The sequence below is a fragment of the Homalodisca vitripennis genome, chromosome 4, assembly GCF_021130785.1.
Source record: "Homalodisca vitripennis isolate AUS2020 chromosome 4, UT_GWSS_2.1, whole genome shotgun sequence".
NCBI classification, from domain to species: Eukaryota; Metazoa; Arthropoda; class Insecta; order Hemiptera; family Cicadellidae; genus Homalodisca; species Homalodisca vitripennis.
The window spans coordinates 41,445,129-41,463,184 of record NC_060210.1 but is presented as its reverse complement, the minus strand read 5'-3'; the positions used below and the strand labels follow the sequence as shown (position 1 = coordinate 41,463,184).

The 18,056-nt window shown below is 30.3% G+C and overlaps 1 protein-coding gene across 4 annotated transcripts in view; it reads left to right on the top strand.

Annotated features, from left to right (window-relative positions):
* Positions 1-18,056, top strand: part of LOC124359196 (5-phosphohydroxy-L-lysine phospho-lyase) — a 177,089-nt gene that overhangs the window by 127,233 nt on the left and 31,800 nt on the right. For 2 of the 4 annotated variants that reach the window (XM_046811746.1, XM_046811747.1), the window contains one exon: positions 4,809-4,927. In XM_046811746.1, the coding sequence (XP_046667702.1) occupies positions 4,809-4,927 (119 nt within the window). The other 2 variants (XM_046811750.1, XM_046811748.1) reach the window with 2 other exon arrangements.

Sequence of the window (18,056 nt, the reverse complement as noted above, 5' to 3'; positions counted from 1 at the left end):
AAAAGTATTCAATTTAGGAGAATAACTAAAGAGCTTTTGGATGCGTGTTAAGTTAGTTGTAGCTTTTAAATGAGATATCTTCTATTATTTGTCAATAATAATTATTAATAAGGGCCTAGCATTTCTCCTAAAAAGCCAGTAGAAAAAGCCTCAATTTCTTCAACACGATTTCTATAAAAGTCTATATATTTTATGAGTCTCACACTCCTAATTTTAAAAACCACAGTAACCCTAACTTATTCTCTGCGTAGTGTTCCATTTTATTCCACTATTTATGGATGGGAATTTAAAGATGCCTCGCATGAACTGGACCTTGTGACTGGTAGCTGGATTACGCTGATCAACGTGAACGATAACATTCATTACTACAGATTACAAGAAAGGAAACGTGTCTGGACAAGTCAGTACAGAAATGGAATTCCTTGACCAACTATTAATAGTAAACAGTTGAGCCTCGCTAGCATATTATCGTCCTGAGCTTGGAAGTAGCGTGTCTTCATTGACTATTGATGATGAGTCTTACAATAGACAAAGTGAGCTACTAAAGAGAAAGGAATGCGTATCGACTCTACAATCAACACGCCTACTCCTTGCCACCGACGTTCAGGACACGTGACTACAGACATAGGTGCTGCCGGGACTTGTGCAACCGACACTACGTTGGTAATTCTGATCTGTTGTACTTTCTGTATTTATTATGTATTCGCTGCCAACACAGCAAACATATTTCAGTACTAGTGCCTCCTTCAGTCCTCCAAGGACACATAAATAATAGCGACATACATTAATAATCATTGTGATAAATCGATTCGACTATAGGTTGAATTGTAAAAGGTTGGTGAAATAATATTCATAGCCTATTTTAATTGTAGCCTATGCTGTTGTTTAGGTAGCTTGGTCTTAAAGTAAGTTTTGTTGCAAAGGTGAGTACGCAAAGTCTTGGGGATTTTATATCTCATATTTTTCGTAGTGTTGTTCTATAAATTAGAAATGTTTTTAATAGATGTACAAATAATTATTTTACAGCTTCCCGCTAAAACATCAACCATATTAATTTGATGTCTGTGTGGCTCATTAAAAATATACTTAAAGCATATTGTAAGACCAATATTTCAATTAGTCAATTTATCATTTAAACAAGGAGTTTTCCCCTCACTGCTAAGAATCGTGAAGTTAGTCCAATATTTAAGAAAGACACCCTGGTTTACAAATAATTATAGGTCTATTCCAATACCGTCTACTCTACCCTGTGCAAAATGTTTAAAACTCTTGACTATAGTGCTCCAATGTTTAAACAAGCTTTACCTGCTTTCTATATCTATTGTAGACACACTATAGCCTTGTCCACTGCAGCCACTATTACATATTAATCACACAGTCTATTTATGATGGTCAACAATAACTAACTAGTCTCCATAACTATTTATTATCAGGCTGTGTTAGGATTAGGAGTGTTACTTTAGTATTATTATTCAAGGCGAATTTTGTTTTGTTGTATTTAGTTAGTATTAATGAACTCATTAATATTAATTATATCATTAATTAATTAAATCATTAATTTTATTTTTATTATGTGTGTTGATTCCCTGACTATTTATTACTTGTAGTAAAGTGGTAAAAATATAGTTTTAATTAACTTAATGGAACTACAAAATCATAGATTTGATGCTGTACAGTTACATTTTTTATTAATTGACCGGGAAACAGAGAAATCATCAAATGTCAAACCTTTGAGGTCTTATAACTTAAAATGAGAACATGTCATTTCCAGTAAACCAATCTACTTGAATACGTTTTTCATGGCGATTTTAATAAACCTTCTATTTGTTGGAGGTACCGGTTCATATTATGTATCATTATTTTATTGCTTTTAAGCAAGTTTCATTTCATGTGTTCAAAAGACATTCAGACAAAAAATTATATTAAATATTGAATTTCTAATAAATTAAAACTCAAATGAAATAGCATGAATATTGTTTGAATAATCCTTGGAAGTTTTTATTTTTATAACTCAGTTATTCCAATTTTAGTTTACATATATTGTATAGGCTAGTAATTAGTGCCAAGTGTTAATTTGGATGCATAAAGAAATTCTACTTACTTGTAGCGTTTTGCATATTACAACTACCGCACTCTTTTTTGAAATAATTATAGATCTTTCTTGTATTATTTACTATATGCAGAGTTTTCTGTAAAGTATTCAAAGCAACTTACCTTACATCCGTGAAAAAGGTTGTGCTGCATATGTATTTTGGATTTTCACCAAAAACAGCTTATTTATTAAATCTCACCAAAGTGGTATGTTGTTACAGGACATTTCTATAAGGTTAGTAATAACGTTTTAAAATATACATCATCATAAAATCTCCTGTTCCATTGTCACAAAGCCTTGAGCTTGTGTATAATGTGTTTAGGATCATTGTAAATCTGTATTAATTACATTTCACTATAAAAATAAATTTTTCTACCTACACCCCTTGAGATTAATTCCTGGTGCTAGAAAGGTGAATAGATCCAGGTTTCATACATTTGGCTTTACTGATTTTGGTGGTGCTTGGGACACATCACAGTAAAAGATCATCTTTTCTGAATATCCTTAGTCGAGGTCAAGTATGAAATAAAATGTTCAATGAGATGAGATTGGTAACAAGAGATCATTAATGCTTGAAGTGAAGCTTTCCGATAATTTAATGTTTGGTAATGGCTTCTAATATCCCGAGGAAGATTCATTTCTGCACGGTTTACATCTTCCAAATAAACCTACACTAAGTGCAGCAAAAGCCGATGTGTCACTTACATCTGGGAAACCCGATGGATATCCAGGAGTAGCACGTCATTAATTGCAAATATCGAGATATCAGGGTAAGACGTCAGGGTTCAATGCATCTTGTTTACTGTGAAGGATGATTGTTAGAGAGACTGAAACTGTCTGAGAGTTAAATGTTGTCACCAGCCTAAACATGAGGGACTACTATCGGTAAAATGGTTGATCAATACATCTAGTTTACTGTGAAGGATGATTGTTGGAGAGGCTGAAACTGTCTTAGAGTTAAATCTTGTCACCAGCCTAAACATGAGGGACTACTATCGGTAAAATGGTTGATCAATACATCTAGTTTACTGTGAAGGATGATTGTTGGAGAGGCTGAAACTGTCTTAGAGTTAAATCTTGTCACCAGCCTAAACATGAGGGACTACTATCGGTAAAACGGTTGATCAATACATCTAGTTTACTGTGAAGGATGATTGTTAGAGACGCTGAAACTCTGAGTGTTAAATTTTGTTGCCAGTCTAAACATGAGGGACTACTATCGGTAAAATGGTTGATCAATGCATCTAGTTTACTGTGAAGGATGGAGAGGTTGAAACCCCTGAATGTTAAATGTTGTTACCAGTCTAAACATGAGGGAGTGCTGTCCCCTGTCTGTTTTAACTGGAAGATACTCGACCAAAGCTGACCTCCCTTAAAGCCCCTTCCTTCAACCTTACTCATCCTGAATGTCCTATCACTCTGGAAGTAATCACAAGGCTACTTTATTGGACTAAGTATACAAGGTTTTTCTCAGCTTCTTGCAGAAGTGTTCCAATGGTGGTCCTATGAAGGCTATAAGCTTCTGGCCCTGTGACAGAGTGAAACAGAAGATATTTATAAGATCAATTTTTGTGCCAAATTTGAACTCCTCCAGTATTCCTATTGCCAGTTCTTGGTGATAGAAAAATTCTTATGGGATTTTACGTGCAATAGATATTTTGAAAACTATTTGAGATACCATAAACTTATTAATTACAAAATATTTAGTAAATGTTATTTGCTTTCCAGAAAATTTTTTGTTTTTTGCTAGATTAATAAATACCGGATTTGTGACGTATTTTAAGGTTTTAAATGGTCACAATATTGAAACAAAATGGCATACTAAACTTATCCAAGATATCTATTAAATCAATTTTTGCACAACATTTGAAATTGTTCGTGATTTTTGGGACAGTTATCTTTTCCACAAGTCACGTTATATAACATAGATATACATATACTTTTGAACGTTTGGTGGTTTTGAGCTCTGGAGGTCATGTTTGGTGCAGCTTCGTAGAAATTTCCCTGGTTTTCTAAGTGATACCATGAAGACAATTACAATAGATTGATTAAGATACAAAATATAAAAGGCAAGTTAGTATTTTTGTAAAAGAACATAGTTGTAGCTTCAAAACATGAGATTTTCAATTTGTCTAATGCATGCAAATTTCATTGAATAGCCCTCACAATAAAACCACTATATAATGCTATGGCCTCTGCACTGAGTGGGTAAATTGATGCATGATTCATTATGTGTTTTGACATGAACATGATTGGCTCGCTCATTCAACAGCTAATGAAGATGGTGTTAATGTGGAGTATAAGAGCAGGTGAAGCCTTTGCTAAACTACTTATTCATAGAAGAAATAATTAAATATACAAAATCAAAAGTTAAAGTAAACTATGATATTTTCTCTTTTAATTTTGACAGGTTATTATAGTCAATGCATAAAGTATTTCTAAAATTTAACACGCAATAATTTTTTTTGTGAGGAACTTTGCGGAGGGAAGGTTTCAAACCCCCATAACTTTAATATTGGTTTATCATTGACTCTGTGTGTGCATCTTGATACTCTATGTTCCTTCATCCTTCTCACAAAGAGGTAACATGGGGAAAAGTCCTAACTTTGTCTCTATAAATAGACATTTTTATGTCCTTTCATTGTTTGTCATACTGATAATTGTATATTCCACGTAAAATAAACTAAGATCATAACAATTATCCATAATGTTTCAGAGATTCATGCAAACTGTTCTTCCGTGAAGATCCAATCAAGATCATGAGAGCCAAGGCTCAGTACATGTATGATGAGAAGGGGAATCAGTACTTGGACTGTATCAACAATGTTGCACATGGTATGTATCTTAATTGTTAAAGTAAATTACAACTTAAGGCATGCTATGCTGTAAAATATAATCCCTAAAGAGAGTATCTAAAGTGTAAGTAGTGTGTATTCATGACCCATTTATAATTAAACAGGTTTTTAAGGAAAGAACCTAGTATAACCTCTATAGGTTACTACAAACAATAACATTACAACAAACCATTTGCATTTGTCGAAAATTTGTAACTCGATTGTTTCCCAATATAGAACAAAAGGGACACATTTTAAAAATATATTAATCAATTATAAACAATTTGTATTCTATCACTTCATTTCCATATCTCTTAAGAGTTTCAAAATGGTTACATTCAAAATTTAGAAAAGTAGTAGTATATCAGTTATTATACATCATAGAGCAAAACAAACAAGTATTACAGTTAATTTCTACTCCTGGAAAGTTCATAATATTAATGAATTATAAATTTACAAATTTTCTTAATGTTGTGATGTTATAATGCATCATTCAATGACATATTCAAGGTTATCATGCATTAGCGTTTTGTTGTAGTTTAAAATTTAAAACAAATAGAACATGAAGGAAACAGGATTTTTCCGGACATTTGCCATCGTTCAGTGAAACAAGAAATCAGTCTCTGATTTCAAAATAAAATCACAGTGTTGACAAAAGTGTTGTAATGTCACTGAAGGAAAGTCAAAAAGTAAATTTACATTATTTAAAAAATGTTATTCAAAATTCGCATCACTTGTATTAATATTTGTCTTTATGTGTTTTTGATATATTTTAAGGTTCTTAGATAGTGACCATACAAAGTTTTGAGTAATATATAACAGCATTGCAGAAATAATGGTAAACACTATAATTGCTGTAAATTCTAAGCGATTCAAACTAAACTTACTACCGAGAAAGTACAAACAATATAAGGTTTCAAAATGGCAGGCATTCTAATTTTTACACAATTTTTCTCTATGTTATAAATCAAAATTCATACTTTCTATAACATTTTCAAGCAGTTTCAAGTAACATTTGGTCGTACTCATGTTTTGATCTCTAGGTTTCAAGATTGGTGGAAATTAAAAGTTTTAGAGTATCCAGTTGAATTGTGTAAGTAAACATATACCACTATATGTTTACTTACACAATTCTGTATTTATTGTAAATAAATAAAGTTTACATACAAATAGTTTAAACTTGACTATTTTTGTTTTGTGAGGTGTCATGATAATGGAGTTCCTAAATATTTGAAAATATTACAAATGTATTGATATGATAGCCTTGATAATTATCATCCTGTCAATTTTGTGCAAATTAAATGTCTAAACTAATAATGCCTCTTCATTTTCTCATTTCAAGATAACAGCCACATGTGAAATCTACCTTAATTCTGACTAAGCTGGAAGCGATGTTTGAAATGGTAGTAGACCCTAATCAATAAGATTAATCAAAAGTACATAGATAGCATTATTAAATGTTTGAAGGATGTGATATGTGTTAATAATTTTGAAGAATTGATCTATAGGCTTAAATAATTAAAAATAACTAACACGCCTGATAATGACTAATTTGTGTAAATAATATCAAGATAGAAATTTGAAATAAACTTTTTTGATTGTTTTACTTTTAATTTTTTTAATATTTGTAAAAATAATTCAACTTTTTATGTTACACTCTAGATTATATTAATTATTATATTTTACAATACTGTAAAAGTTACTTATAGTATAATATTTGCTGTGATGTTAATTTAAAGTGCAAATCTATAAAACTTGTTATAGTATGTACGTATGGTAAAAGTTTATAATGTGTATATATATAAGTAGATATGAATATGCTGGTTCTAGACCACTTTTGGGACAGACAGAAAATCAAGGGAAAATACTGTTTAAAGGACAATAAACGAATCTGTAAAATCAAACAGTAAGGCTGTTCTAGACCACTTTTGGGACAGACAGAAAATCAATGTAAAATACTGTCCATTGAACCATAAACAAATCTAATAAAATCTAACAGGAAAGCACGAATGTTAAATAACCGAATCTTTAGCTGTTTTACTGTTCAATGTTTGCTTCTACATTTATAAGCTGTTTTAATGAAAAAATCAAAAAATCTTAATAAAAAATCTTTATTCTACAAAGTTAATTGTAACACAGTCTTTATCTTTTATAGTCTTCTTTCCAGTAACAATCAAGTGTAATTTTTCATTTTTGTTTAATTCTTTAATCTTTTTCTCATCCAAAACAGTCAAAAATCTGTTCGGCAAGTGTACTTTACAATCTTCCAACTCGGCAATTATTGTAAACCCGAATTTATCTTTCATTTTCTCCAAATTCAAGATTCTATATATCTTTTTTTCTTCCAATTCCACTAATTTCTTATATTCTTTGAATCTTAGTTCACCAACCTTATTCAACTCTTGTAACAGCGCTGCCATTTATTATAGAAAAATCTTTTAACTAAATTTAGTTAAAAGATTTTTCTATAACAAATACAGGTAGAACAATCTGAAAACATTTGACCAGAAATTGTGCTGATTTGTGTCAAAAATCACTACTTCTCAAAATTTTAGTTTACAAATTTTTGCTCTTTAAATATGGAGCGGAAAAAGATAGAGTGCCCATACTGCAAAAAAGACATTTTTGAACATCACTATACTCGTCATTACAATTCGAAAAATCATTTGAAGAACAAAGAAATTTATAATAAAGAACTAAATTATTTGAGGACTTGGGCTAAAGAAAATCAAATTGCCGATCACCAAAACATGTATAATATAGAAAAATTGCGTGAATTAAAGAAAAGCTTTAAGGAAGATAAAAAAGATCTCAATCTATTTAATGATGAAAAAATTCAATCAATCGCTGAAAAATTGTCCTTAGAAACAAACGATAAAACTAAGTCTGAAATGATCGAAGAAATTGACAAAACTCTTAACGAAAAACCTAAAAATATCATTGATGTAGAAGTTTTATCCTCAATACACGGTCTTTTCAAGCAATACATTTTAACGAATTTAAACGATAAGTTCATGTCAATTTACAAATATCTTTCAATTATGCGGTCAGAAATTAAAAGTTTAATCGAGAAATTTCAAGAAAATGTTAAAAATATGAAGGGCTATCTCTCTTTGGAATGTGAATACGAACGAACTTTAGTGAATGGTGAACCGCAAACATGTCTAATGTATTTTACTATCAAAGCAGACGAAATCTTTGACGTAAACGACTTTATTACTAAGCAATTTAATAAATTAACACATCGAGAACAAACGAATAATCCAAATAAAGGTTCCGGATGGACATTTAAAAGTTGTAAACAACTAGTTTTGAGCCTTAACAAACACGAAATGATGAATGCAGGATCATACATCGATTTACCAAAGAATATCAAAGATAAAAAAGCTTGTATAAATATAAAAAATAGAGATGATTTTTGCTTTATTTACTCAATAAGATGTGCTATTGAAAAACCCGAGACTCATGTTGACAGAGCAAAACAATACGAAAAATTCGTGAACGATGAGATATTTTCTGGATTCGACTATCCTATGTCTTTAAAAGATATACAATTATTTGAAAAACGAAGCAGCAAAGCAAAGTACAAGTATCCGAAAATGTCTGTAAATGTCTATACTTTTGATGAAAAACTACACATAGTACCGTTGCAAATTTCAGAAGTTTATGACGCCAAGTTAGAAGTTGATTTATTGTATGTTAAACAAGATGATAAATCCCATTATGTTTTGATAACAGATTTAAGTAGATTAGCGAGTTCACAGATATCAAAAAATGCTCACAAGACGTTCTTGTGTCGAAGATGTTTAAGCCATTTCTACAAATATAGTGCTTTATCAGATCATTTAGAAATTTGTAAGCAACATGAAGTTTGCAAGCCAATTATGCCGTTTCCGGGTCAAACAACTAAATTTACCAATTACCAAAAGAAATTTAGCCATCCGTACGTTATTTATATGGATTTTGAAAGCATATTAGAGAAGATTCCCACATGCAAAAACAATCCGCAAAAATCGACTACAACCAAGATTCAGAAGCATATTCCTTATGGTTTTACTCTATATTTAGTGTCTAATGTGACCAATCGTATGTACAAGCCGATATGTTATCGAGCAAAAAATGAAGAAGAGTTGCCGAACGTTCCTGCAAAATTGTTTGAAGAACTCAATAAATTATCGAAGTACATAGCTAAAAAATATAATTCAAAGAACATGAAGCCCATGAAATTGACTGACGAAGAAGAAATTTCGTATCAAAATTCAAATCTTTGCCACATTTGTGAAGAAATATCGTATCAAGACACTGAAAAAACTTTAGGGTTTTTACCAGATAATTGGAGTTCTGCTTATGATGCATTCAAAAAATGCAGAGATCACTGTCATTTGACTGGAAAATTTCGAGGTGCAGCTCATAGAATTTGTAATCTGAATTTGAAATTTCCTCAGAATATTCCCGTTTTCTGTCACAATATGTCTAATTACGATACGCATTTGTACATAAAAGAATTGGCTAAACAATATGGAAATGTTGATTTGATTGCAAACACCGATGAAAAATATATAAATTATTCTGTAAATTCTGGATATGGCTATGAATTCGAAGGTGATAAGCCAAGAAAATTCATCAAGTTTTCGTTTGTAGACACGTTCAGATTCATGGCCTCGTCTATAGAAAAGTTAGCTAAAAATCTAAAGAGAGAAGACTTCAAACATACAAATCATTTTATACAAGATGGAAGAATATTGAATGAGATAATAGAAAGACAGCCAAATGACGACGACGAGATTTTTAAAATTCTATCTGGAAAAGGAATATTTCCCTATGAATTTATCGACAGTATTCAAAAACTTGATTACACAGAAGAATTGAGAATTCAAGATTTCTATTCACTTTTGACAGATGAGAGCATATCTGAGAAAGATTATCAACACTACTTGAGCGTTTGGAACAAATTAAAAGAGAAAAATCTTGGAAATTACTCTGATTTGTACAATATCCAAGATGTTTTATTGCTTGCTGATATATTCGAAAATTTCAGAAACATTTGCCTTAATTGTTATAAACTCGATCCGGCACACTATCTAACAGCTCCCAGTCTCGCATGGGACGCAATGTTAAAATTAACGAAAATTGAGCTTCAGCTAATTAACGATTATAATATGTATTTGATGATTGAAAAAGGCATTCGCGGGGGCATTTCTCAGTGTATTAAACGATATGTGAAAGCAAATAACAAATATTTAAAAGATTTTGATAAGACAAAGCCCGAAAACTATTTACTCTATCTCGATGCTAATAACCTTTATGGGTATGGCCTCATGCAAAGTTTACCATACGGCGATATCAAGTGGATGGATCCTAAAACGTATACAAAAGAAGAGTGGCAAGAAACAATTTTAGAACTCACTGGCGACGAAGATTATGGCTATATTCTCGAAGTTGATCTTGGATATCCAACGAATTTACACGAACATCACAAGGATTTACCTCTTGCTCCAGAACATTTTAAAAACAAACTTTGCACAACTCTACTGGATAAAACTGAATACGTTGTTCATTCGAGAAATTTGAAGTTCTATTTGGAACAAGGTATGATTTTGAAACATGTGAATAGAGTTATTGCATTCGATCAGAAGCCTTTTATGAAAGAATACATTGATTTTAATACTAATATGAGGACCAAAGCTACAAGTGACTTTGAGAAGGATTTTTATAAGCTGATGAACAACTCAGTTTTTGGAAAATCTATGGAAAATGTGAGAAACAGATGTGATATTAAGCTTGGAAATGAAGAATTTTCAATGAAACAAGCTAAGAAAACAAATTTCAAATGCTTTAACATCTTTGACGACAACTGTATAGCGAGTCACATGTACAAACAAAAGGTTAAATTTAACAAACCGATTTACATAGGATTTTCAGTTCTCGACCTCTCAAAATTGCTAATGTACGAGTTTTATTACAACAAATTAAAGAAGTTTGATCCAGATTTGAATCTGTGTTACATGGATACAGACAGTTATTTTCTAGAATTGAAACGAGATCCTTTTAAAATTATTAAAGAAAATATAGATGACTTTGATACAAGTGATTATCCAAAAGATCATGAATGTTTCACTACTAAAAATAAGAAGGTAATAGGGAAATTCAAAGACGAATTGAACGGCGAGATATTAGAAGAATTTTGTGGTTTAAGATCAAAGATGTACTCGTACAAATATCTAGACAAAAATCCAGTTAGGTGTAAAGGAATTAAGAGAAGCGTTGTAAATAAAACAATAAATATCGAAAACTTGAAGAGATGTTTGTTCGAAGATAAAGAAGAATTTAGGGAGATGACTGTAATAAAAAGCTATAAACATGAATTGTACACAGTTACCATAAACAAGCTGGCACTGAACGCTAAAGATGATAAGAGAATCGTTCTAGAAAATAAGATCGATACAGTACCTTATGGCTATAAAACAGATATTTTAGATGAGTTAAATAAACTTGGAAACTTTGACATGTAAATGGAAGATGATTTGATTCACTGCCACAAATGCAAGAAAAAAACGAAAAATATAGATTCTAAAATCGTTCAAACTCAAAACGGGTTGTATAGAATTGCAGCAAAATGTTCAAAATGTAAGACAAATAAGAGTAAATTTATAAAGAATCCAAATGAAAAACAAGTAAAGAAAGAATCTAAGAATAAGGAAGAAATCGAGATTGAAGCTAGAGAAATTCATGCACCAGTACGAAAGAAGTTTAAAAAGAGAAAAATTATAACATTAGGAATTGACGATTTATGGGCAGCAGATTTAGTTATAATGTCTAACTATTCAGATCAAAATGATGGATTTAAGTATATGTTAAATGTTATTGATACTTTCTCAAAATATGCTTGGTCAAGAGCTATCAAAAGAAAAAACGGCAAGGATATTTCAAAAGCTTTCGAAGATATAGTAAAAGATGCCATAAGGATCAATCACAAACCTCCAAACTTACTTCATACAGATAAGGGTTTAGAGTTTAAAAATAAAGAATTTAACGATGTTTTGAGAAAATACAACATTAAGATTTATCATACTGAAAACGAAGAGAAATCAAGTATTGTAGAGAGATATAACAGAACTCAAAATGAGAGAATGAAAGTAATTTTTGAGATTAATAAAAACTTTAAATGGATCGATATTCTTCAAAAAATCGTAAAGAAATATAACGATACTGTTCATAGCACAATCAAAATGAAGCCTAAAGACGTAGATAAAGATGCAGAAAAAGAGTTATTAGAGTCGGTTTTTAAGTATGTTCCACCAGAAATTCACACGAAAACTAAATTTAAAGTCAATGATCATGTAAGAATTGTTAGTAAAAAACAAACATTTTCGAACAAATATAAGAACAATTGGTCAAGAGAAATCTTTGTGATTTATCAAATTAATAACACAGATCCTGTAACTTATAGTATAAAAGATTTAAATAATGAAGAAATAACCGGAAAGTTTTATAAATATGAATTGAGAAAGTCAAAACTGTAATATAAATTTTCTATATATAAATGGCGCATCAAAAGAAATGTTCAATGTGCAAAGAATTAAAAGGTTTTGAAGAATTTTATAAAGATAAGAGTAGAAAAGATGGAATTATTTATAATTGTAAAGATTGTTATAGGAAGTATCATAAAGAGCTGTATGATAAAATAGAAAAATTAACTTTGGAAGAGAAAGAATGTCTTAAATGTAAAGAAACTAAAAAAATTTCAGAGTTTAATAGTGATCACTATAGTAGAGATAAGAAAGACTCATATTGTAAAGATTGTGTAAAGAAGAATCACCATAGATTATATTATGAAGATACTCAATGTGAATGTGGAAGAACTATAAAATGGTTAAATAATTATCAAAAACATTTACAAACAAAATATCATAATTCAAGAGTTTAACATTTTCATCGTGTAATAATTTGTTCTATATAAATGGAGTCTCAAAAGAAATGTACAAAGTGTCAAGAAGAGAATAGAAAAGACTGTTATTGTAAGGAATTATATGATAAAATGAACAAATTAACTTTAGAAGAGAAAAAGTGTTACTTTTGTAAAGAAATTAAAAATATTTCTGAATTTAATAACTGGCAGTATAGTAAAGATAGAAAAGATGCTTTTTGCAAAGATTGTGCTAAAAAAATTTTCAGCGAAAGTTATAAAAACGAAATGCCTTGTGAATATGAAAAAAGAATTCTACGATGGTTACCTAGTTATGCTAAACATTTACAAACAAAATATAATAAATCGAGAGTTTTTAGTAAAATTTAGAAACATTTTCATCGTGTAATTTAGATATTCTATAAATCAGTCGAGATTCTGCCATATTTGTAGTAAAATGATTTCCGTTGTATAAAATATTCAAAGATTCTTTCATTTGGTTGTAGAGATTTATACTATTTGGATCTCCATGTCTTAATAAAATTTCCATTTCTGGGTAATCAATTTCAAGTTCTTTCAATCTTTTCGGTATTTCTCTCTTTTGAGCTCTGATAACGTAATAAGGCCATTCCCACATGTGATTCTTCTTAATTAACACAAAAACATGGTGTTTTTTCTTATCAAAATCTTTACAAACAAGATCTGGTTTCATTAAGTCAATTTTTACACTTTGTTTTGCAATTATTTCCGTTTTGATTTCATCTTTAATTTGCAAGTGCTTAACTTTGTCCTCTAAATATTTAATCTTGTTTTCAAGTTTGTACACACCAAATTTACGAATGCTTGGTAAAACATCTCTCGTAACCCATTGTTGAAAGCTTTTTGCTTCTATTTTATGAGATCTTAAAATTAACGAATAAAGTCCTGATTCATTAATGAAAATAGTATCTTTGTGAATATTTGCGAGGTGGCCCTTGAGGGCTACCTTATCTTTTAGATAAAAGTATTGAGATTTGTCACCTTCATCGACATTATTTCTAATCGCTTTTTCTGTATTGTTATATTCCAATATTTCTGCAACATCTTTAGCCTTAAACCAAAATTCATTATTTTCGTCAACAATTGTTAAAATTTCTTTATTATTGAATTTTAGTTGATTATTTCTTAGATCTATGACTGACTCCATTTAGATAGAAAAAATTTAACAAGCAATTTTTATTTTGAGAGACCTGGTTCATTAATAAAAACAGTACAGGGATGAAGATTGTTAAGGGGCCATTCGAATAGACCCTTGTTTTTTAAGTAAAAATATTGAATTTTGTCATCATCATCAACGTTTAATATGATTGCTTGTCTAGTGTTTTCATATTCTAATATTTCTGCAACATCTTTCGCTTTAAACCAGATCACATTGTTTTCGTCTACAATAGTTAAGATATTCGTGTTATCGAATGTAAGTTGGTTATTGAGCAGATCCACAACTGACTCCATTTAGAAAGAAAAAATTTAACAAGCAATTATTTGAGTGTAAAGTCCAGATTCATTAATAAAAATTGAACTAGGATGTAATGTTTGTAAGAGTCGCGATTCGATACCCTTGTCAGAACGTATGTTTTTGAATATTTTCTCGGGGTCTATGGGATAGACTCCAGTGATTTATACATTTAAGGGCTATTTTCTCGTCATTATCGTCATTTTAATCTAATCGCCTCTCATCAATCTTAAATATATTGTTGTTTTACTCTCATTATTTAATAAATTTCCCTCAGAGTCTTGTATAGTTAGAACGATTTTTTGAATTCTTTTAATATTTTTTCTAATTGGAATATAATCGATTTCATTCGGTTTTTCACTGATTTTTGATCCATAAGCAACATTTGGGAAAAATGTGTACAAAATTTCAGATTCTTTGTGTAAATGTTCGGTATGATTTTCAAAACTAGGTTCAACGAGATTGCAGTGCACTTCAATTACATCGAACGGTCTAAATTTTGGCGTTTTATTTCCTAAATATACCTGATTTGGCTCAATAGTTTCTTGAACAAACCCTAACAAATCTACAATAATTGCTGAAAACATTATTCTTACTGGTGATTTTATTTGAATTTTATTAGAGAGATAATTTTTTTGCATTTCAAACTTGTTTTCGTCAAAGTTTAAAGATTTATCTGATTGTTTGAATGTTTTCAGATAATTGTTAAGGGAATTTTTTATTTGATCGAAGGTATAATATCCTTTGTTTAAACCATAATATTTTGTTATGTTCTTCTCACTAAATCCTATACAATAAGGAGAACTTTCACTAATATTTATTACAAAATTGTCAGAATAAAAACCGCTTAAACCGATAAAATAATTTGATTCTTCCTCTAAGTGTATAGGATGTTCCAAGTTTAAAACTAATTTAGAGCTTTCTGAAGTCAACTTGAACAGCTTCATTTTCGCAAGCGTTGCTTCAAGATGAAAATCTTCTATTTAAATGGAGAAATTTTTAAAGCAAAAAGATCAGATAAAACTTCAAACGTTTGAAGAAAATAAGAAAGATCAACCAATCAGATTGTTAAATTGTTGGTTCAAGTGGATGTGGAAAAACAACTTTATTATTGAATTTTATCTACAATAGGTTGATTCCTTATTCCAATTTGTATGTTTTTAGTAAATCTTTAGAACAGGACGCCTATAAAAAATTACAAGAAAGATTTGAAAATATTGAGAAAAACTTAAACAAAAAAATATCACATTTTTATAATGCTTCCGAGGACATAGTTCACTTAAGCGAATGTAAACCAAATTCTTTAATCGTTTTCGATGATTGTATTTTAGAAAATCAAGACGTTATTAAGGAATATTTCGTAATGTCTCGTCACAAAAACATATCTTGTATCTATCTTTCCCAATGCTTTTCAAAGGTTGATAAACAAGTTATTAGAAATAACCTGAATATGTTGTGTATTTTTAAGCAAGATGATCACTATTCGAGAAAAATTTACAACAATTATGTGGGATCTGATATGAGTTTTAACCACTTTATTGAGTTATGTGATAAAATTTGGAAAGAAGACTATGGATTTTTAACTATTAATCTAACTTTGAAGCCTAAAAATGGTAAATATTTGAATAAATTTTCCAATATAAACGTGTGATAATCTAGTTGTTTTCATGATTTTACGTTCGCGTTTACGTTTCGTGTTCTCGTTTTTACGTTCCACATTCACGTTCCACGTTCACGTTCATGTTTCACGTTCATGTTTCACGTTCATGTTTCATGTTCGTGTTTACGTTTCACGTTCATGTTTTACGTTCGTGTTTACGTTTCACGTTCGTGTTTCACGTTCCACGTTCGTGTTTCACGTTCGTGTTTACGTTTCACGTTCATGTTTCACGTTCGTGTTTCACGTTCCACGTTCACGTTTTACGTTCCGTGTTCACGTTTCGTGTTCACGTTTCCACGTTCCACGTTTACGTTTCAAAATTTTCCTAAATAAATGGCGAACGTAACTTCAGAAGAAGCAAAAAAACTTGATCAAATAGAAAAGAAATTAATCAAAGAATTTAAAGAACAGATTCGAATTGATGAAAAAGAACAAGAATTTATTCAAAAAATTAATCAACCTGTAACATCTGCAATAAAAAATGTTGAGGGCAAAATTGAAAATGTTTTAAGCGATAATCAAAATTTAATGAATTTGGTTCCAGTTGTACGACAATTTGCTGATATTTCGATACCAGAATCTGAGTTTGAATTGCCAAAATTACCATCTTCAACACCATTTAGACCTCGAATCATTGAAGACTCTACCATAGTTGAACCAATAAGTCCTGGAACAACGGATATAATAATTGGTGAAATTGGTAAAAAATTTCTTCCTAGAGCAAAGGATGATAAATTTGGTTTGTATTGGGACAGAAAAAAGAAAAGTTTTATGATTGGAAATTTGCCCGTGAATTTTGAGCATAATGATATAATTATTGAAGATAAAACATATAAAGGAACTCAAGGTTTATGGAGATTATTAACAGGCACTGATGTTCCAAAAGACGGTTTATATTCTGAAGAAGACTTGAAAAAGTATACTGAAATTTTATGGGAATCTGACTCAATTTACAAAAATAATGATCCATCAACTAAGAAACCAAAGTCAAGTAAAGGTAAAAAATATCTCAATTTGATTAAACCAATTTGGGAAAAAAGAATCGAAGGATCAGGTGTGAGAAAATACAGTGATAATAAGATTGAATACAGATATATCGACGATTTGACAAAACTCGATGGAATTATTAATTATATTTATGCTCAAGAAAAGGCTGGAAACAACAATTTTTTGAACGAAAAGAAAGCGATTAAAGATTTTATTTCGAACAAACTTGACGAAATGATTGAAAAACCTGATGGAATTAAATATTTAAAACGAGTTTTGCCGGCAATAAGTTCATCTATGATTGAGGGTAGTGGACTTTTGAATGATTTTATCAACAATTTACCTTTTGAATTACACGTACCAACTTATCAGTATCTGGGGCCCGGCACAAAACTCGAAAAAAGACTAAAAAGAGGAGATCCTGGTATAAATAAATTAGATCAAGCTGCTATGGAACACGATATTTTTTATGCAAAACATAGACACACAAATTCCAGACATATCGCAGATAAAGTTTTGCAAGATAAGGCAATGGATAGATTTTTATCAAAAGATGCTAGTTTAGGTGAAAGATTTGTTGCGCTTCCAACAGCTGGAGCAATGTTTTTGAAGAGAAAACTAGGAATGGGAATCGAAGAGAACTTGAAATTTTAACTATATAAATGGAGGTGAACGTAAATTTCAGCAAAAATCAGAAAGAAAAAATAAAATCCGCTTTTAAGAAGAAAATACCCGTTAGTATTCAATTTAAAATAGATCAACTAAAAAATGGCGAAGATAAGATATTTTTAACAAATAGACAATACAATAAACTCGAAAAACATAAGAAAAACAATAAAGGAACCAGAATAGAATTTTCTTATAATCAGTTGAAAGAACTTAAAAATGGTGGACTTTTGAAAGATTTATTAGATTTTGGAGAAAATATTCCAGTTGTTAAAAATGTTGTTCCTTATGTTCGTAAAGCTGCTCCAATCGTTAAAAAGGATGTGATTCCTATTGTTCGAAACATTTTAAATTGGTTAGATAAAGAGTTGGAAGATGTTACAGGATCTGGATTAGATGAAAAAACTTTGAATTACGTG